General features: G+C 33.5%; 2 protein-coding genes across 2 annotated transcripts; both read right to left on the bottom strand.

The window, feature by feature from the left end:
- Positions 1-406: 406 nt before the first annotated feature.
- On the bottom strand, positions 407-4504 carry LOC107773610 (glutathione S-transferase DHAR3, chloroplastic). The gene is made up of 6 exons (XM_075248858.1): positions 4128-4504; positions 3252-3342; positions 2985-3128; positions 2741-2858; positions 1514-1654; positions 407-664 (listed from the first exon to the last, which is right to left on the bottom strand). Exons 1-6 carry the CDS (start codon positions 4450-4452, stop codon positions 578-580), a joined length of 906 nt encoding a protein of 301 aa, XP_075104959.1. The 5' UTR covers positions 4453-4504; the 3' UTR covers positions 407-577.
- Positions 4505-17621: 13117 nt separating this feature from the next.
- Positions 17622-20154, bottom strand: LOC107823822 (DELLA protein GAI-like). Its single transcript, XM_075248857.1, has one exon. It carries the CDS (start codon positions 19724-19726, stop codon positions 18020-18022), a length of 1707 nt encoding a protein of 568 aa, XP_075104958.1. The 5' UTR covers positions 19727-20154; the 3' UTR covers positions 17622-18019.
- Between the last annotated feature and the right edge of the window lie 3376 nt (positions 20155-23530).

The following is a 23530-nucleotide window of genomic DNA, read 5'->3' as shown; positions in this document are numbered from 1 at the left end:
AATTATCACAGCTCCAAAAACTACCCTTGGCCGAACAAACTGTATCATATTTTTCCTCAGGTACTATGCATTAGGGAAGGCGTAAATTCCAACCAATTGCAAGTTCCCAGTGTCTCTTTTGATTCAGGAACAGTTTCCACTGGACACAACTAATCCAATAGTAAAATAGACCTCTTGACTCAGAGGGTTCAGCACTATATCGGAATCTTCTAAAACATCTCCTGCACCACATGGTATAAATAGAGGTGGCAATTCCGGAATACAAGTGCTAAAGGATTCACGAGCAGAGAAGGCATTTTTATTAAGGATGCTGCACCAAGCGGCCAACATTAATGTTATGCTGTTAACATTCCTTACCTGACAAAGTAACAACTTTTGCATACACACGAGCATCTGGAAGTATATGTTGCTTACGTAATTCATGCTATCATTCAGTCAAATAAGGAAGAGAATGTGTTTTAATCAAAGTATTCATGGCAAAGAACAGTCATAGAGACTTTCAAATGCTAGCTTACTATATATACCTTGCAACAAAAACCTAATCCTCAAAAGTGCAAAAGATGATGATATCGTTTGTCTAACCCATGACTTTTGGTCGCCAACCCTCAATGACATCCTCTTTTAGCGCCCGCGTGTTGATGAATGATTCCCTGGAGAATATACTCTGAGCACAAAACAAATCAAGGTATAAGAATCTATTCAGTTGGCAACTGTCCCACCAGACCGACAAATGCATGAATTAGTATTTTCTACTGGAAAAGGAATTTCTTTGGCTTTCATCTTTGATCTTGTCTTATTTCTCTATTTATTCTTTTTTTTAAGTATTTGTTAGGATTTGTGGGAAGAAGAGGATCTTAGGAGGTATAGGAAGACGAGAGAGTAATGAAAACATAATAACTTAGAGGAATCCTAAATCCTCATTCTACGAGTCCTAATTCACTTTCTCAATACATCTCCAAATACTTGTGAATCAAAGCCAAAGCAAATTTTAGGTTTCAGTGCGACTTTAGGATCTTCAACTTAAAGACAAAACAAAAACACATACACAGAGAGTGTTTGACACAAATTTAACAAGAGATATTAAGAGAGTGCATTGCACATATACAGATACATCAGACGGTCAGGACTTGAAATTATTCATAGTCTATAAAACTGAAAGAGACTATATAAAACTGAGCTGGAGATCGATTTTTTATTAATGGAAACTGCCTGCTGTTTTATTTTTATAAAAATCTACCAACCCAGACAGAGAAACTATTTCTTAGGCCAAAATCTCAACTTTTGAGACTGACAAACAAAAGAATGTAGCAACAAAATCAAGATGTGTGAACTTCCTATTACATTCACTGGGTATCAGAGGCTATGATAAGGAATTATTGCTATAAGAAGCCAGGTTCAGCAACTAAAGCCTGATACTGTTATTAGATGCTGCATAAACTGAACAAGGATCAATATAATTACTTTAAAAGATGATGAAGATAACCTAAAAAGGAGATGCATAAACTTTGTGTACCTTCATGTACGACTTCACGTAGGGAAATGAATCTGGAACAGACCAATTCTTATAATGCCCCAAAGCTATTTCTAAATGGTATAGCTTTGGTCCAAGCGACAGATCCGCGGCAGATACCTCATTTCCATTTATAAATGGGCCCTTCAAGCAAAAAGATAGAAAGACTTTGTCAACAGTTGCTAGAAGTTGGAAGGAATACAATTAGAAGTAACCTGTTTGAAAAACATGTGCATAAGTCAAAGCACATTTGTGTAATTCAGCAATTCAAAATTCCCACAAGCCAGGACATAGTTTTTCATTAAAAGGATCTTTGGCTTTCACACGAAAGGGCAACTGAAGAAAACATCATTTTGGCTTATTTCTTTCATCTTTCTCCTTAACTTTCTTGCTGTTATACCACTCTTTGAGATTCTAGCAGTGTTGATGCAAACTTGACTTCGATTTGGAGAAGATTAAAAGAAAAAAAAGTTTTGGGCAAGAAAAATGAAACGTGTATGTCTCAGACCAATTTGATAGGGCATACTGGTTTATTGATTTTCTTGCATTTGCCAAACTAGGCAAAAAGCAATCTAAGTATTTGCCCGACCCAAGTAAACCTGACAAATTGCAACTAAAACAAGAGGAAAAACCACTTCTATCCAACTTCAGCACAGTTAAGTGTAAGCTGTAGAAAATGTAGCTAAAATGGCAACTAGAGAATTATATGATAGACCAAAATAGCACCAGTTCAGCTGGGAGAAGAGCATACTTTACAAAACCTCAATTGAATTACTCTCCAGCATTTCCATAAGCAGCAAAAACATCATGTTATGCCTTTCATATGATGAATTTTTAAAGCTTGACCACCTCTCGTATTCTCAAATTCAGGCCTGTCACTAACTCTGGTAGCCTAAGGAGTCGTTTGGTACGATGGTGGGGTAAACCAAAATATCCCATGGGATTAGCTATCCCACCTTTTATATGGGATAGCTAACCCCACCATTTTAGTGGAAAATTTATCCCGAGATTAGCTAATACCTATAACAAACGTGGAATATATACAATCCCAAATTCTATCCCGGGATTATTATCCTTATCCCTTGTACCAAACGACCCCTAAGAACATAGAAAACCAAAAGAACTTGATTGTTCAAAATGCAGGGTATGCTCTTCTCACCCTAAAATTCATTAACGGCATAATATAAACACAAGCATCGCGCACATATACAGATAAATTCAATCACTTACATTTTCTTTAAGGTAATCATTGAAAGCTGTCAGCTCATCAAGTAATTCCTGCTCTGTTCCATCACTCGGGTCTTTGCTTTTCAGAAAAGCAACAAACTTTGGAAAGATCTTTGATCCACTACAAGAATATGAAACATAATGAGATACAATTGTACATTAAAACGCCAATAATTAGCAATTAGATTCTTCATAGGCAGACATAATATAAAACTGCACATCAATGATCGCGACAGGTAAAACCTACACGGAAGCCTTCTCGGGAGGAGTTGTCAGCGGAGGTTCGGGGAACTTCTCCTCGAGTGCCTGTGTGATGACATCTGAATCCGGAACCCATTTCTCATCAAGCTTTATAAGTGGAACTTTACCTTCAGGACTTATCTTCAAAAACCTAGATAAATTGTTATATAAAGAGCTTCGGTTACTTAAAAATGCACAACTTGAAAATAATAGTACTAAATTATCACCCTATGTGGCAACAACTAACTTGGGTATAAGGATGTCAAAAACTAACCATTCAGGCTTGTTTCTCAAATCAACATACTTCATGTCATATGGAAGGTTCTTTTCCTCCAAAGTCAGTAAAACCCTCTGCGTAAACGGGCCTAAATGGGAGGGGGGGGAAAAAGGAAGCAATGTGACTCCAAAATTTCAATTCAAAATGTTGTTCTTTTACTAATGCCAACAACAACTATGACTAAGCCACAGACCCAAACAAGCTAGGGTCGGCTATATGAATCATCACTTCTCCATTTTAGTTCAATCTCATATCATTATATCAAATAAAAATAAAAATGAAAAAATTTAGTTAAATGTATATAAATTATAGCAATAATAATGACAACAATACTACTATTATAGTAATACTGTATTTCACTAATGCCACTAGTGCTATAATGCGTAGCTATGATTAACAAGTTAGTCCACAAAGAAGGTTAATCAACTAAAATACAACAACAACAACAAAAACAACAAGAAATCCAGTGTAATCCCATAAGTGAGGTCTGGGAAGGTTAGTATGTACGTAGACTTTACCCCTGCTTATAATAATAGAGAGGTTATTTCTGATAGACCCTCGGCTCAAGAGTTAATCAACTAAAATGTTCCCAGTAAATACTTCATGTACCATATCTGCCCCAGTAAAACAAAATTCTAACAGAAGAAATGTAACTTTTGGAGCTCCCACATTTTATCAGTAGCAAAATTGTTCTTAGTAAAGCAAAATGTTCCCAAAAAACACTAAATTTTAGTATAATCAAGAAATGCTTCTGTGACTTTACTGTACCACAAATGAATAAGCAATAAGCAATAAACACCAAGAATATCATTATCAGAACTAATAAAGATTATCAATGAAATAAGGGTTAGCAATTGAGGAATTTTGACATACAGTCGCCGAGCTTGTTAGGGGTAGTAAGTGATTGTTTGACACAAATTTCAAGAGGGGCCATTGATATTATAGTAAAAGCTCTTCTGGGGGCTATAAATTTGGGGCGTTGGATTTTGGCAAAGTGTTTGATAGAAGTTGAAAGTGTAGCTGCTGATGGTGTTATCTTCACTGTCGACATTTTGCACCCTCGCTCTGTGGTAGTTAGTGTGTTGCTGCAGAAGGCTCTAGGCCTAAAATTTAGCAACGTGAAAGAAGTGACAGTGTTGGTGATTTGATGAGTGGACGTGTGGCAATTAGCAATGGTATAGGTGAGAGAGCCCAACATATGGTGTGGTGTGGAATTCAATTTTATCTCGAGGGTTTTGTAAAGATGAATGTAGACATGATTAGTGGGATTGAACTTTTCGGGGCAAGTGCACATATAGTTATTCTTTGGGATGTTTTTTAGAGATTAGTTATTGCTTATTTTATACTAGAATTTTAAATTAAAAATCTTAAAGCCGAGTCATGATATTTTTGTCCCGAAAATTTAAACTGAATAACTGAAATTCAGGACGCACTGACCAATTCGTAAATAGCAGCCCGAAAGAGTGGCTACCTGGTGTCATTTCGACGAGTTTTTTTACCCTTAATTAGGGGTGCAGTCTGCGTAGGCATTTGCATTTATACCCGTTTTTTGGGTCACGTTTTAACTTGTGTTCGCTTTGCGGAAAAAATTGCAAGCGTATCCACTTTTCCGCGTAACTTCAGCATACGTGGCTGAAGTAGCAAAGACAATCACGCAAAACTTCAGTATTCTAGTAAACGGACCTGAAGTAGCAAAAATTGTTGAACCAACTGTGCTGAAGTTTTTGTTTGTAATTGCTGAACTTAAGCATAGTATCTGAAGTTTTGTTCTCTATTTGCTGAAGCTTTTGTTTGTAATTGCTGAACTTAAGCATAGTAGCTGAAGTTTTTTCTCTATTTGCTAAAGTTTTTGTTTATAATTGCAATAAATAAGCTGAACTTTTTTTGTCGTGGATTCATTAGTTTTGTCATTAAGTTTTTTCAAAAATTTCAGCAGAAGATGCTGAAGTTATTTATAGCTCGTTTGGCCAAGCTGCAAAAATCAGCTTATTTTGAGAAGTGCTTTTTTTCAAAAGTGTTTTTCTCAAAAGTACTTTTGGTGAGAAACAGTTTGTGTTTGGTTAATTAGTTTGAAAAGCACTTCTGATCAGCAATTAGTGTTTGACCAAGCTTTAAAAAACTGTTTCTAAGTGTATTTTTCTCAAAAATGCTTCTCAAAAAAGTGCTTTTGGAGAAAAGCTACTTTTTTCTGCTTCTCCAAAACTGTTTTTGCTTCTCCTCAAAAGCATTTTTTTTCCTTCTAGAAGTTTGGCCAAACACCTTAATTTTTGGCCAAAAGTGCTTTTGGCAAAAAAAAAAAAAAAAAAAAGCACTTTTGGCCAAAAAAAAGCTTGGTCAAACAGGCTATTAGTTCATTTATAAAAACTTCAGCACTAAATAAGCTGAAATTTTTTTGTCCTGGATTCATTAGTTTTGTCATAAAGCTTTTTCAAAAACTTCAGCAGAAGATGCTGAAATTATTTAGTTCATTTGTAAAAACGTCAGCACTATATAAGCTGAAGTTTTTGAAAAAAAATTCTAACATACTAGATAAATAATCAGATTGCCAACAATATCTAAATCATAAATTTGGAAACAATAAACGTGGAAATAACAGAATTATCATGAAAAGAATCACTAAGTGTGACCTTAAACTTCTCGTACGTGGAAATATTCACAAATTATTGTTTACTAACTTACGTAATTATTTATAATTTATTTTTAAATAATCTGATAAACATACTTATGGCAATCATCCCTGAACTGAAGTTTCACAGCAGCATCAACAGCAACAGAAGAAAGAAGAAGAAGAAGAAGACGACGGCGAAGGAGGAGACGAATGAGTAGAAAGGGAGCTGAAGTTGTTTAAAAAGTAAGTACAAGTTAAAACTTTTTTAAAAAAGTGAGTATAGGTTAAATTGGAACGACCAAATAAGGCGCCCCGTGCAATTTTTACGTCTGCGTAGACACTGTTCTCCCCATACCCAACCATGAAAGATTATATTGGATATGTTATTGTAATTAGCCCCGGGGCAATTTGCATAAATAAGATTTTTCGGTGTTACTATATAGATTTCGTTAAGAAAAGTCTTGCGAAAATAGCCTGTGCCTAAGAATTTGTTAGTATGCTAGCTCCAAGCAATCGCCAGGTTCTTAAGGTGAGCGTCAAGATTTCTGGTCAAAAATTCTAGTGCTTACAGTAATGTCAGAATTCTTGGTGTTTCGAAATTTTATTTTCTCAAAAATCCTTTTAATGGGATCCAAGTATAAATGGTGATCCTAAATATATCCATCCACCGTAGTTTGCGTCCAAAATTCAATGAATTTCTAAAACTTAGAAATTTGGCCTTCTCATTCCCGAAAACAAAATGGTAAAAGTTGTTCGTGCGAGCCATTTTCGGATCGAGTTTTGAAAAATAACTAGCATTTTAAATTTGTTGAAACGTAACTATTTTTAATGCAAAAATACCGTGGGATTGTCATGAATTTAAAAGGCAGAATACACAACTGGACCCTTAAACTTGGCTTTTTTTGTCATTTGGACACTTAAACATAGAGTTGTTCTTATTAGGCCTTTCAACTAAATCATATCTGTGTCAATTAGACACTTTGTAATGGCATGCTTGAGTGCGTGGGAAAGGGCGCGTGAACATGAGAAAAAAGTAGTTGATTATTATATTATTATTATTATATTATTAATGTATTATTATATTATTTCAATTAAAGCTAACTTTTACCCTACATACTATTTATTTATCTTTTCTTCCCGTGAACATATCATTTTTCCTCTTATTTTTTTTTAAAAAAAAGTTTAGTGTACATGGATTTGACTATTCTTATTTGGCATGTTTGTTCTTTTTACACGGCACTTGTAAGCTACACCAACTTAGACGAGTAATAGAGAGAATAGCGTGATATTTCAGTAAAATCGAAACAAGAAGAAGTGAGATGAAGTTGAACGGAGGAAATTTTCGGTGAGCTTTTTAGGGCACTAATTTGCCAGAGCTGATGGTCAGGTTTTCCATTTTCTGAAAATGAGTTTCAATTTATTTGGGGGTTAATTCTATAAGGTGGAATATTTTAAGGTGTTAGAGGCAACTGTAATACGTGCGTTTAATTTTTATAAAAGTTTTTCTCGGATGGTCTATAAAGTGTCTAATTGGCGCAGATGTGATTTAGTTGAAGGGCCTGATAGGAACAACTCTATGTTTAAGTGTTCAAGTGACAAAAAAGGCCATATTTAAAGGTCCAATTATGTATTATGCCAATTTAAAACTTATATAAGTGCAGTCCATGATACCATCTTGATTTTTGATATCCATACATGATCCATGAAAGTGTGATGGATTTCGAACTTAAAAAAAGTAAAACTCTATGACAATATCCTAGATTTCGTCCAGAATATTACCCATGGATTAGCCTTTTCTAAGTTTGAAATCCATAACATCATCATGAACTCCAATTATTAGCTATTTTTCAATGAACTTATTTTGAATTCTTCCTGAAAATGGGTTGGATGCCACGAAAAGCCCATTTTATTTTATTTTTAAAGAATTAACCCAAATAGCCGCACACCTAATCACTTAAACTAAAAATTCTGATAGAGGTATAATATATACATAATTTATGATTATATATGTATAATTATGTATAATCTATATATATGACTAGAAAAAGTAAATAGTGAATATGACTGACTATTTGTGTAAAGATCCCTTTATTTTTTGTCCCCTATCCACACTAGCAAATCTATGTTTTGGGTTTTGACCTCGTTGCCTACCCAATAGCATTTTTGGGCCTGTATTGGATCATTTCCATCTTTGGACTCTGCCGATTTCTATTAATTATAGGAATTTTTACATTCTTATGCCATAGGAAATTATATTACCCTCAATATTTAAGGTTTGATATAATTACATTTAGTATACCTAATTACTAATTATATACCAATAGTGGTTTTTAAGGGTATTAATTACACTCCTAATTTAATGGTACCGTATATTCCTTCTAATACCACTTCTCCCACGTTTCTCTCTCCAATTCCCACACCTTCACCCACGTTTTCCTCCCACACCCACGATTTCTGTATCAAAATTCCATTATTTCTTCCATAGCCAAGGCTTTGAATTCGAATTTTGTTATAAATAATTGGGAATATGATTTGGAGTTTATATCTCAATTTTGAGAGGTTTTGGTGAAGATTAGACTTGGTTTTGGTTGAATTTAAGAAGAAGAAGAAGAAGAAGAAGAAGAAGAAGAAGAAGAAGAAGAAGAAGAAGAAGAAGAAGAAGAAGAAGAAGAAGAAGAAGAAGACATGACATACATTATATTGCAGAAATTGTAGAAAAATTGTAGACTGTTGTTTATTTATTTTTGAGCTTTGTGTTTTTGTGTTAAAAGTTTTGATGGGAGCTTGTTATTCCACTTCGTCAGTTTTGGAGCTAAATTGTGCAGAGGAGAAGATGTTTTTTAAGTTATATATATTGCTATATCTTTAAATTCAAGAAAGTATGGTTGTATTGTATTTAAAGAGGCGTGAATTTGTAGAATAGGTTGAATGTGAGGAATGAGTCAAATAAGAGTCACAATGGCTTATTTTCTACATTTAATCTACAACAAAACTACACATCATTTGAAAAATTAATATGAAAATACAGAATTTCAATGTTTCTACAAATTATCTACAAAATTTCTTAGGAAGATCTAGCCCTTCATCATTTTTTTATTTTTTTTTTGGATTTCACATTTAGCATAGCAGTTTCGTAAGGAGTAACAAGAGCATATAGGAGAATCACATAAATTCTAGCATAACGGGATTTTCGACATAATACAAATAATCTACAATTTATCGACAAAATAAATACAGACTGGGTATATTGAATTTTAATATCCCAATTCCTATTCAATTGTAGCATAATTGGGATTTTCGACATAATTGCATTTTTTGCAGAAGATTTGTAGAAGTTTAGTCGTTTTTTATTTGTGAAAACAGAAAACAAAGCATCTACAATCAGAATACAAATAATCTATAATTTATCTATAAAATATCTACAAATTGGGTACATTGAATTTTAATATCCCAGTTCCCATTCAATTCTGGTGTAATTGGAATTTTTGACATAATTACATTTTTTCAGAAGATTTGTAGAAGTTTTAGTCATTTTTTATTTGTGAAAAAAAATAAAGCACCTATAATCAGAATACAAATAATCTGCAATTTATCTACAAAATATCTACAAACTGGGTACATATTTGGACTCGACATGATTCCCATGAAATGTATGTTTCACATTTTGATACATATTTTTGTCCAAAACAGTACTAAATCATCCACTTAAATACAATTTTTATACAATACTTTTCAACTTTCATACAATAGATAAATGAATAAAAGCAAAATAAATAAACAACAATCTACAATTTATCTACAAATTTTCTACAATTTCTATAATATAATGTATGTCATGTCTTCTTCTTCTTCTTCTTCTTCTTCTTCTTCTTCTTCTTCGAGTTTCAATCAGAAATTCAGTTAAAACCAAGTCTAATCTTCACCAAAACCCCTCAAAATTGAGATATAAACTCCAAACTCTATTCCCAATTATTTTCAACAACACCCAATACAAACAAATAATGATTTTTGAAAATCCAAATTTGAATTCAAAGCTTCAAAGCTTTTTAATGACTGTCAATGGTGGAATTGCTGCTCTCTTCTGCAAAAAACGCAATTTTGAATGTGCCTGATTATGTCGAAATACGCAAATCTTCTGCAAATTTGCATAAAACGGAGTGTATACAAATCTTCTGCGTTATTCGACATAATTGCGTTATTCGACAAATTCGCATAAAACAAAGTGTATCACGCAGATTCGCATACAGAGTGTATCGCAAAAACAAAGTATAGAAAATTGAAACGAAGCCGACAATAATTATGAATGCGCGTGATTTGCATTGTGGAAGATCTGGAAGAATATTTAATTCTCCAATTTTAGCGCGCCTAAATAAGGAATCCTACAACTATAATGATTCCTTATTTAATGCATTTTCTATATTTTGTAGAAATATTATTAGCATAAAGGTTAATATGCAAACTATGAACATATTTGGTAATATAGTTTCGTATATGGTATAGGAACGAAAATTTCCCGTAATTATATGTACAAATGAACCGAATGAAAAATAAATAACTTCTTTTGTATGGCTACTAGTTTATGTTATGATGCTTAAAATTTATTAAGCGAATTAAGCATTAGATAAAAAATAATAAATTCAATAGAAGAGTAGCTTGCACTTCCAGTTTACCAAACAAGAATATTTGAAGGAAAGCAAAAATATTTAATTCTCGAGTGCAGATTAGATTATTTATATAATTTATTTAGTACTTATCTTGGAACTGATTTTATCCGGGGGATTTGCATCTATAGTTGTTTTTTGGGTCACGTTTTAATTTGTGCCCGCTTAGCAAAAAAATTGCAAGCGTACCCACTTTTTCGCATAACTTCAGCATACGGGGCTGAAGTAGCGAAGACAGTCACGCAAAACTTCAGCATTCTAGTAGACGGGCCTGAAGTAGTAAGCGTGTTGAAGTTTTTGTTTGTAATTGCTAAACTTAAGCATAGTAGCTCAAGTTTTGTTCTCTATTTGCTGAAATTTTTGTTTGTAATTACTGAACTTAAGCATAGTAGCTGAAGTTTTGTTCTATATTTGCTGAAGTTTTTGTTTGTAATTGCACTAAATAAGCTGAAGTTTTTTTGTCCTGAATTCATTAATTTTGTCATTAAGCTTTTTCAAAAATTTCAGCAGAAGATGCTGAAGTTATTAGTTCATTTATAAAAACTTTAGCACTAAATAAGCTGAATTTTTTTTTGTCTTGGATAAGTTTTTTCAAAAACTTTAGCAGAAGATGCTGAAGTTATTTAGCTCATTTGTAAAAATTTCAGCACTAAAAGCTGAATTTTTTTTAATTAGCATTGACATTATCTACACAGTATGAATAGTTTTGCCCGAATGCAACCATACAGTGATGAAGGTAGTCTTGTTTAACTGTAAGACTATGAACTTCCTACCTTAATTAGTTGCCTAAAAGCGATTCCTATAGCAAATAGTGCTGCTAAATCACAATTATAAATTGAACCCATTGCCATTCGTCCACATTCTGGATATGTAAATAAGAATTTTATTGGGAAATTATCCAAGTGGAATGAAACTCGTACTCCCATATACATTTATGCCTATAAAATAATTCATCCTTTGTTTATGTCTTTGCTGAACATATAAGTGCTAGTGATCTTCTCCGAGCTGAAATAAAATCTGGTTCCGCCAGAAAGTTCACAATTTCAGAAATACCTGTGCCTAGAATTTTAAGTTTTAAGAAGATTTCTCCAGTTTCATCATACAAGGAACAACTTCAGAAGAAGAAATAAAAGTAAATGTATATAAGAAACTTTGAAAAAGTGTACAGTTGCTTTAGCAGCACCAACAACAACAGAAGAAAGAAGAAGAAGAAGAAGAAGAAGAAGAAGAAGAAGAAGAAGAAGAAAATGAAGGAGGAGAAGGAGGAGGAAAAAGGGGCTGAAATTGTTTAAAAAGTAGGTACAAATTATTTTTTTTTTAAAATGGGTATAGGTTAAATGGGGACGACCAAATAAGGCGCCCCGTGTAATTTTTACTTTTATCTAAACATTTGGTATGTGATTTTATGTAATAATATCAAATTCAACTTAATAAACACATAAATGATCTCAATACAAGTGATTATATGTGGTCTATTATCGACTAATGTTAACACGAATAATCAAACAGTTTGACAAAAAAAATCATAATCAAAACCATCAAAGTCCCTCGGAGATTTATGTGTTTATAAAGTCAAATGTTATTTTTAAGATGATGTGCTAAAGTATTAGCACTCTAATTACTATCTAACTCAATAAACAAAAAAGTGAAAGACCAAATACAATACAATACAACAACAACAATAACGATCCAGTAAAATCCTACAAGTGGGGTCTGGAGAGGGTGAGTATGTAGACCTTACTCCTACCCCGATGTGACCGTTTTCAATAGACCCTCGGCTCAGGAAGGCGGAAAGAAAATGAGAAGAGATAATATATCAGTACCGTCAATAGAAACCATAAAAATAGTAGCAGCATCATAAAATCATAAAATAGATGACATGCAATAACAATAACTAGTAATTAAGGCCCGAAGCTATGAAAAAAATGAAGGATAGTATGGACACAATCCCTATCAAACTAGCCTCACCCCTAGTACGAAGTAGAAAAATACTCGACTACTTCCTAGCCTACAACCATAATGCTCGACTTTCACATTTTTTTATCAAGGACCGTGTCTTCAGAAATCTGCAGTCGTGCCATATCTTGTCTGATTATCTCTCCCCCAAAATTTCTTAGGCTGTCCTCTACCTCTACAAATAAAAAAGAATAAATAACAGCCGGCCAGAATAGGTAATATAAGCGAACACAATTAGGACTCATATTCTAACCTCAAAAAGAAGGATATAACAAGAACTTTTTAACTTTCTACTCAAGTGAAAGAAGAAAAAAAACTTTACTTAATTAACACAATTTAATAGGATAAAATAAGATAAGATCAAATGATGCATTGATCTTATCCTATGATAACTTGGGCCATAATTAAAGTAGTAAGTTCTTTGATTAGCATGCTAGGCAACTACTTAACTACACATGCACAATTTAATGGGTATTAATTATAGCCTAAGTCTAACTTTTTAGTCCAAAGTCTAAAGTCAATAATTTATGGTAGGGCATAACATGAAGTTTGAAAAGAAATTACTTCAGTAAAAGTTTGACACTTCATGAAGTTTAAAAAAGAAAAAAAAATTTACTTCAGTAAAAGTTTGACAGCTCCCTGCCAATTTTCATTCATTCATTCATCTACCTATCAACAGTTAAAAGAATTTACCAAATCTGTTTGATTAAAGCAAATGGTGGGTCCACATTCAAAACTTCTTGGATCCAACACTGTAATTACAGCTTGTAACTTTTACTTTGGACTGTTCAAGGATGACAAAAAAGATTAAAAAAATTCTGTCCAAAGGTTAAAAAACATATAAATATTAAGGGCGCTCGGTGCATAAGGTATATCGTGTTCAGTGTTCACACAGAGTTCAGAGAAGGACTGCACTGCAAGCGGTGTGATTCAGACATTCTATCCTAATGCTTGCTTTCACTTCTCTAACCTGTAACATTAGCGTTGCTTCAAGGTTCCCTTCGACAAATATGTAAATATTGTGTAGAAAAAATAATAATTTTTATTTCCTATCTAAGAAAAAAAATAAGAGAGCTCCATCTCCATATAACCAAAGCGGATGAAGCTCATGGCAATGGGTTAAACTGAGCGTTTCAACACAGAACATAAATATAATTATGCATAAAAAAATTAAATTTTCAAGAAGTATTTAAAATTGAAATAATTTTAAACGTGTGATGAATTCAGTAGTAAAATATTAATTATTTAACTCATAAATATTTAAATTTTGTATATACTTCTGCACATAACAACCCATGCTAGTGCTAGCTATATAATAACTTACATATTGTAGTTTACTCACGTGTCTAGGGACTAGGGTGATACTTACCTTCGCCTAAAACGAATTAGTATAGAGTTTAGAGTATGAGCGCCAACCTATCCAATTTTGAGATAAAATTTAAACATAAAAGATTATAAAAGTATTATAATTACAATACCATAGTTAAAAGCTATAAAAAGGGCAGTTTGGTACACTAAGCTCTCATTATGCGCGAGATTCGAGAAGGGCCGGACCATAAGGGTCTATTGTGCAAAGCTAGAAGGTGTTGAAAAATAATAGTGAGAACTATTTAACTCATGAATAGTAATTATACCATATAAGTGGAAGTTACTTTAGTGGATTAGAAAGTACTTGAGCAATTTAAATTTATGAATTGAGATGTGACTTGTTACCTATTCTAACTAGGCAAAACTTATCATATCAAGGTAAACTTTTTTGAGGCAACAAAATATATCATGTAGATCTTGAGAAGTGTGTTAGGGGACCCCAAATGTCCAAAATCACACAAGAAAAAGCATGTGCAATTTGTTTAATGTGGGGATATCCCAAATTTTGTAACCCAAATAAGTATTTTATAGAGCCCCCACATTCCATTACATTATATCTTTCTCTTTATTGCCATGGCTAAATGTTGCCTGGACAACAGTGAACACTCAAATATGTGCCCCCACCCCCACCCCCACCCACCCCACCCCTTGCTTTTTTATGTTTTGTGGACCTTAAAAGTTGGTCACATTACGAAGAAGGAAATTGAAATTAATGACTTTTAACTTCCATTTTGATGTCTCAATAGTTGACCTTATGAGAAAATACATATTCCTCCCTAAAATAAATTATCTAACACAATTGAGCGCATGACAAAGTATGCCGCAAATCTGATCTGATCACCGGATCAGGATGTTCCAGCCACACACCTAGGCAACTGAAAGGATTCAGGAGGTTCAGATGGAGCATTTTACTCTCTAATCTTGTATGAAATGAATTTATTATCTCCTTGAGTGATAAAGCAATCGAAAAATGTACTATAACTTTCTTAGAAGCACATGAGAGGCAAAAATAAGTGGGATGACAAATATGTACAAGTGAATACTCAAATGTATGCCCACTTCCAATCCCACCTTTCTCTATTTTTGTTGGAGGGGACCCTCAAAAGTCACATTACAAAGAAAAAAAAAGAAATGGAAATTAATGCTTTTTTTAAGTCCAATTTTTATGTTTCAACAATTAATCTCATAGGGAACATGGTGCACATGGGAAGAGCATGGTTCTTTGCCCTTGAAGATTCCTATTTGGAGGGCATGTTGTACCTAAATTGTATAAATGGTATAAATGAGGACCTCTCTACTTTATTTCTCTTTCCTCCATTTCTCTTTCTCCAATTATGGAAACTCTTTTGTGGATATTAATCGATAGAAGTATAGCGTGTTTTCTTTTCTTTTTTAATAATTGTGATGTCTGAGCTTTTTTCTGGTTTCTGTTGTCGTTACGGATTTATTGTTTCTGAGCCGAAGGTCTCCCGGAAACAACTTCTCTATCCCTCCAAGGTAGGGGATAGGGGTAAGGTCTGCGTACACTCTACCTTCCCGGACCCCCTAGTGAGATTCTACTAGGTTATTATTGTTGTTGTGATGTCCGAGTCGATTTATGTGCATATCGAGATACTACAGAATAGCTGATATCTCCCACCATCACAGATATCGAGTAACTTTGTGTATCAAATTTGGACAGGAAGTATAGTGAAATCGAATTAACATTCTAATTCATGACTAAAGTATATTCGAAAGGCAAAAGTGAATTTGGTTATATTACCGATATGAGTTTATCACATTCTAATCCATTATTAAGCTATATTCTCGTAATTAGACTTGCTTTTTCTTAAGATTAAAAAGGTTAAAGGTAGGAATATGTAATTTTTTGACTATTCAATCGATTGGAAGGGTAAAGTATCTTAAAAGGAGAATTGTTCTATGATGTTCAATTCTGTAGCGAGTCTGGAACAAAGTGAATTGATTCATTTGAACCCATCATTTTTTAGCGTGGACCTATATATATAAGTCTGAAAATGTAATATAAGAATTAAGTATTGAAGTACTCGTGTTTTTTAAGGAATTCAAAATATTATATTTATTAAATTCTAAATTTTGAATAACTACTCATTCCTTGGATACAGAGACTAGCATGATTTTTCTTCCTTTTTATATTTTTTTATTTTTAGATAACATTATTCGGACAGAAGTAAAAGAAAAACAAAAAAGAAAGATAAATTTCGGCCGCACACAAAAAAAAGGTCAATCTTTTTCAATTAATTATTTTTAATAGGAGAAAAAGGAGATTCCACTTTAAGGTACAAATTACTATATTTAGAAGCACCAAGTGAATCAAGCTTCTTAACAAGATTTGCAGATATACTAACGTGAAAAAAGAACTAAACTTAGACTTTAAATGCGATTTGTTAACCACCAAACTACCCAATATGGTTATATGAACAAAATACTGACCATTTCTCTATCTTGATGACACAAATGTAAATCTTATCTTCAAGGTCATTTTGCTATATTAAGTAAGTCACATGTCAATATTTATACAAGATATTAATGACAGACAAACAAAATCATTTTTAACTAATAATGATATTTTCTCATTTATAAAAGAAAACCTAGAGCTACTGAAGTAAAACAATACATTAATGAATCTGTATATCTTTTACTTGAACATTGGGACCGATCAACAACATTCGCTCGTCCATCTTCAGCTAATCTATTCTGCACTCTCCTAGTAGCATTCATGTGTTAGAACTAGACTAGCCGTTGATACTCTACGTCTTCACGAAGAATTTAATTTTACCAGGTCTATGTCAGAAATAGCGAGACAATCATTACACCATTCGTACACGTCGCTACTTATGTAAAATAAATTGATTGCAAAATAAACTATGATTTGAGTTAATTTTTACTGGTAATTAGATATTATGAAAGGGCAGACTACTATTTATGCATGATTGTTGCAGGAATTAAAAAATAAAATAATTTGGCCATATTAATTTAATACGAGCATGATCAAGACTTTATAGGTATAAAGTTGACAATTGAGGCATAAGAAGTAAATAAAAGAATTTATTAAGCGTTCGTGTGATTTTGATAAGCTATCTATAGATCCTTGAGAACTAGTAGTAATATATTAATTGACAGAGATGTAAAGATTTAAAGAAAATGCAAGAAGAAGAAAAATCACCAAACACGAAGACTTATAGTTGAATGTATTAACCCCTGTTTAACTTTTTATTACTCACGTGTTCAAGTGAATATTCGCTCTTTTAAAAACTTTTTCCTAATATGTTCTTTATATGTTTCATCGTGACAATATTTTTTTAGTGTGTTATAAAAATGACAAAAATTATACTTGATATTTTTTAAATGATGCATTTTTTATTTCTCTAAATAGTGTTATAGCCAAAAGATTATCGAATATTTAAGATCACATATTCCTAATTTTGGAGGTATAAAAAATTCTTTATTCTCAAACTTCGTACCACATTATTCATTATCGTAAAAAATTAAAGTGTAAGTATTAGGTAACTTATTCGTTATATTTAAACAAAATGATAGGAAAGAGTGGTGCTCGCTACTTTTCTAGCCAATTATAGTTCAAGTTTCAGAATTATTTGGTATCGTAATAGGGTGGAAGATAACCTGTGAAATTAGCTAAAGCCATGTGTTTATCAACAAAGTATTTTGTTGTTTATTTTAATCAACTTAAATAGTGAATTTCACTACACAAATAAATAAATTAAATTATGACAATGTAAATAAGATAAAAGAAACTTGGAAAATGATTATTTATTTCACAACTCTCAATAATTAAATCAAAGTTCTCCCCAACACTTCACGCTCTTGCCTTTTTATTGAGGCCAAGTAAAAAGGGGAAAATCTAACCAACCCACAAAAGGCAAAAAAGAAAAGAAAAACAATAAACACTACAACAAAATATAGAGTGGTTGAAAGTAAAAAAGTAAAAAAAAAAAAGGCTGACTTATAAAGAGGTTAAAAAGTAAAAGACATGATTTGACCCATTTTGAGGCACGTCTCTCTCATTGTTCCTCACATTACAATCACCACCCACGCACCCACCCACCATCCATTCACTGATAATTCACCATGTGAGGGGAAGGGAAAAGGGGGGTGGGGTACCCGAGTTGACTCAGTTACTTCCCTGAGTTGACTCACAACAACTCGGCATCACCGGCCGCCTTGAGCCGCCACGCGGAGGTGGCGATGAGTGGCCGAGTATGCCAACCCAACATCAAACACCCATCGTTCTCTTCAACTCTGTAACCATCGCCGCCCGCAAACAACGCCAACAGCATACTCGCTTGCTTAAACGCATTCGAACCGAGATGAACCGGATCGAACCCGGCCGAGTTCATCCTAACTCGCCACTGACTCAGCGTCTCGTGCCGCTCAACTCGGTCCACACCTTCACAAGCCACCACGTTACAAATCTGTCTCCCTAAATACACCTCAGACATAACCAAATCTTGATTGTTAACAATCGGCTGAGTCAACCCAGTAGACGATGATGATACTGAACTCTCTAACGAATCAAACATTGTTGAATAATAATGTAATGCCTCGTTAAACCTGTCCAAAAAAACACTAGCGTTATGATTCGCTTCTTGTTCAACAATCGTCACGATTTTCGGGTTCATTTGTTTGATCGAATTCAACACTTTTTCTACAGCCCCAGGTCTTGCTAATAATCTGTGTAGCTCAAAAACTGAATTAACAGCCACCACTTCTGTTTCAGTACTTGACCGTAAATCAAGAATCTCAGCATCAAGATCAGCTAATGAGTTTGTTACAAATCCTCGAAATTCAAATTCGACCCCGATAGTTTCAGCTAATTGCGCTAACTTCCACCCAACTTGTTGCAAAGCGTCAGTATTATCAGGCTGTGGAGGTCCAATTCCAGTAAGCCTAAATGCTGGTGGCCCACCTGGACGTAAAGCTAAAGCTTGAATAAGTGCTGGCCATTGCATCCCTTGTTTTAAACTGAAATCAATCACATGAACTTTATTGCAATTTGTAAAAGCTTCAAGAATTGCTTGATTTGCAGTAAAATGAGCAAATTTGAGATATGGACATGTTTCGTAAAAGTGCATCTGTAACACATCAGTATAAGATGATTCAATTGAATCTTGTGGGTAAATTTTGTAAATTCTTCGAGCTAATGCTTCAGCGAAATAAGTTGCAACTTTTCTCATAGCACCAGATTGTGAAACAGCAAGAATTCCAATGTGTCTAACAAGCGCATCAGCTACATTAAGATTCTCTTGTTGAACTGCTTCAGCACACGCCATTAATGTGTGCACAAGTCGAACACCAGTTTCTTGTGAATCTACAAGTACAACTGGCCTTGTTGTTGCATCTGCTGTTAGTGGTACACAAGATCTCTGTCTTTTATTACTTTCTGTTGCAAACACAGCTCCCCCTGGAATTGCTCTCAAATCGTCATCAGAAATAATTCTGTTTTGCTCATTAATGGTAATACTACTAGAAGATGCACCATCACCCGGAGATACACATAAATCTTTTTCTCCAATACTACCAATCATGTCGAAATTAGAGGGAACTGAAGTGTTGTTGAGCTCAGATAACATGCTTTGTACCCAACCAGAAAGATCAGAAGGATTTTTATGAACTGTATCAGTAGAAAGATGAGAAATTCCATCTTCTAATGTTGTACACATAGCCATCTCAAGTTGTTCAAGTTTTTGTGCTACTTCAGCCATATCTGAAGATTTAACCTTATAGCCCAAAACAGCTAAAAGCTCATCCATTCCAGCATCTGGTTGTTCTTCTTCAAAAATCTTAGATTTACCAGAAGAAGAACCATCTTGGGATTTTTCTCTATCACGATCTCTCTTCATTTTCTTGGGATTTTCTCTAATGGTGTTTCTTTTTTTTTTCTTCTTTTTTTTTGTGGGATTTTTTTTCAGATTATTGGGTTTGTGTGACAAGTGCTGAATTTTGACAAGGAATTGGTTTTCAAGAAAGTTGGATGATTTTTCATGTGGGATGATGAATGGAGGAGTTTGAAGAAGAAAAAAGTCTGATTTTTTTGCTTGGTTTTTTGTATCAACTTTCAGATTTTTGGGGACTGCTTTGTTTCCTTTTGTTTTGAATATTTTTTTTTTATTTTTGGGAGTTGTGAGATTGAGAAGAGTAGTAAGAGGAGAAGTGCTCGTGAAGAGGGCGCGAGCTCCAAGAGAGGAACAGGAGGGGAACTGGAGAAGATAAGGATGAGAAGAGGCTAGCAATAATAAGGGCTTTATTTTTCTTTTTTGACACCATTTATTAAATATAGATGTAAATTACTTTTATGTCTTCTTTTATGAGGTCCTGTAAACTATTATTGGGATAAAAAGTGGTGGAAATTTTTTACGAAAAGAATTTTGGGAAAAGTTTGTTAACCATTTTCACAATCATAGAAACTTCTACTTAATATTTAAATACTTTTAAACAACATTGTCAAATCATAAGGATCTATTATGTGAAGTCTTATCTTACATCTCTGCAAAAGACTATTTATTTCATATAAATATGATAATTTTTATAATTTAATAGGTCACAAAAGAAATAATATAATCTTATATTTAGAAAACATTTTAACTTTTAACTACTTAATTTTTCTTTAATACTTTTATGTTAACAATAAAAATATTATGATATATTTAAAATCATAAATATATCTTTAGTGTGGGTAAAAAATCTTTTTTTTCTTCTTTAATTTTGTGCCTGGGCAATTACTGCTATGTGAAATGAGAAGAAGAGAGGAAAGAATTTTTCTTTTCGTTTTTTATGTAAACCAAAAAATATTTTTTCAAATAAAAAAAAATCACCTAAATTATTCGTAGAGGTGTACCTACTCGCATGACGAGCGCTTGGGTTAAGTATAAATGGATGATCTAATCAAGGGGGCCACAAATTCTCTGGTGCTTAAGACACAGTAGTAAAGGTGAACCCATGAGCTCTGTCTCTGATGTGGAAGTATACATGAACCTTGGTACATGGGTAGAGGTGGAAGTTGAGTTACGTGTTTGGTCGAACTTAATAATTTTTTTAATACTTGAACTCAATAATATATTTGTCTTAAAAATTTATTTAGTATATATAAATAATAATTTAAAATTTATTTATTAATATTTTAAGTCACTATTTTAAAATTTAGAATAAATAAAATTAAAATTCTAGATCCGAGCTTTGGCACAGGAGAGCTCTAACTATTCCTTTGTACAAATTAAGGGCATCTATTTGTGGGCAGTGCGCATCTTTTTTTAGCTCATTTGCGGTGCTGGCACGGCTCTCTTGTTGCCTTTTATGTTGCTGACGGGCCAATTCCCCACTCTTCTTTTATTTTTTTTAATAATAATAAAAAGAAAATCATTTAACAAACTAGAAGTACTAGCTAATATAGCTTTTTTGCTTGATAGTAGGTAAATAAATATCTACTTGTAGAGGTGAATTTAAAAAATTAACTTGCGGAAGTCAACTTGTAAAGATTTTAATATTGCATTCATTATATATTTAAATCTATTAGTTGAGATTTTGTATTTGCTAATGTTTTTATGAATTTCACAAGTAAAGTTTAATGATGGTGAGATGCACGTAAATCTTATGCATACCTTTTATAAGGTAGAAAAGTTATTTCTGATAAAGTTCGACTAAGTCGCCTTTGTCTAGTCATCCAAATATATTTAAAATTATTTTGATGGCTATGTGTCCTTCAATTCCGCTGACACATATAACACATCAAACACATATCTAATGTTATACACGGAGGCTGATCTAGAAATTGAAGTTTTATAGGTTCAAGCTTTAATTTTTTTAGCATTGAATTCATTGTATTTTTAAAGTTATGGGTTCATATTGTTCTATGGTCTATTGAAAATAATATTTCTATCTTCACTAGGTAGGGATAAATTTGTGTACGCATTACCCTCCTTAGACCCCAAGTATGAGAATATATTGGGTATATTGTTGTTATTGTTGACTTCATATTATTTTATACAATGATATCAGTAAATTTTTATATATAAATTTATATTCTACGTTAAAATTATTGAGTTTAGTTAAAGTCCGTATAGATACATTATATTCGCCTTTGATGACGAAAAAAAAAAAGCAAAGGGGGGAAAGCCTAGGCCTGAGGCTGGGGCCTGGGACAAGGGAACGGTGAAGTTAAAAAAAAAAAGGGAGGAGTGAGGGCCACTGCCACTGCTAAACAGCAAAACGCAATGTGACGCATAGGGCCGTGAAAAGGATTATTGGGAAGGGAAAAACTGCAGAGAACGACGCCGTACTGACACCTCTACTAATACATTGGTCCATTCACCATGTGATTCTGCTATTTTTCGATTCCCTCCTTTCTTATTCTGGTCCCTCTTCCCCACGTTACTGTCCCTAAATTTCATAAATATTTGTTTACTTTATAACGCAAAATTAGAGTATACTATATATTTGTTTCAATTTTGACTGTATATCGATTTAAGAAATAAAGAAAAATTTTTAAACACAAGATAAACGTACTTGAAACGTATGATATCTTAAGCATATCGTGATACTCCTATAGTTATAAACAAAGACAAATCCAAGATCCAACATTTGAAATTTATGAATTTGGGTACTACTAGGTTGTCAAAAATATTTTTTTCTTTTACATGAGAGATTTATTTTTACATGTAACAGATTTTCTCTCACACATAAAATATCTAAAAAGGTCACTTTCTTAATTTTAAAATTATAAAGGGACATGATTGTATGGGTCAAAATCTGACTAGAATGATTGTTCTTAAGAGGAATGATAAGGGGTCGACCAAGTCGTAATCATGCCCACAGGGTGAGATAGCAAAGAGCACCTCGGCCATCGCCGGAGTCAAATCGTTGGAAAACGTACATCACATAACGGGCGTTGTGTTCGAGCAAACGATGAAAGATACAGTCGTAAGAAAGTACGCCGGTTAAAGACCATTGGATAAAAGGGAAATGAACTATATATATGGGGGGAAAAGCCCAGATAAGGGGGGTGCGATTCTTGGAGATAGCTACGAGAATAGAGTAAACAAGATGAATCTCTTCATCATCAACAGTTACCTCTCTTCCCCTTCCTTGCTCCCATAATTATGACGCATATCTGCCCTAGATGTAAGCTCATCTCTCATGCTTGATGTACGATTATTACATTAAGAAATCTTACGCGTTCATATTCTTCTTTTATTTCGCACTTTGTATGTTTGGATCTAGAATTAATTATGTTTAGCTAAGATTTACCTTCTTTATTATTCATAATTAGTTCGACAAAAGGATTTTACACTTTTTGCTCAAACAATATGGCGCCGTCTGTGGGAATTTCTTAGTTTCCTTCATATCTAGAACCGGCAAAATGTCACCACCCACTCGAAAGAGCAGCAAATAAACCTCCGAGACAACCGTACTAATCTAGGTCAGGACGCTACATAAAAGTATAAGTCATAACCAATATCTATGCAAAACCCACATCTCGCCAGTAGTGATAGGTTTAGCACGACGTACGCACGTTCAAAATAGGATCATGGTCATCTGGCATGACCACATCCCCATTTGACGCATTTACCTTATATACTAACCCGCATTCCCACCCTTTATGAGGGGACGACAGCTTGTCGTGTGGTTCTTTGAAAGAATGGGCACATCTT

The sequence above is a fragment of the Nicotiana tabacum genome, unplaced genomic scaffold (assembly GCF_000715075.1).
Source record: "Nicotiana tabacum cultivar K326 unplaced genomic scaffold, ASM71507v2 Un00245, whole genome shotgun sequence".
In the NCBI taxonomy this organism is placed as follows: domain Eukaryota; kingdom Viridiplantae; phylum Streptophyta; class Magnoliopsida; order Solanales; family Solanaceae; genus Nicotiana; species Nicotiana tabacum.
This window is presented reverse-complemented; position numbering and strand designations above follow the sequence as displayed.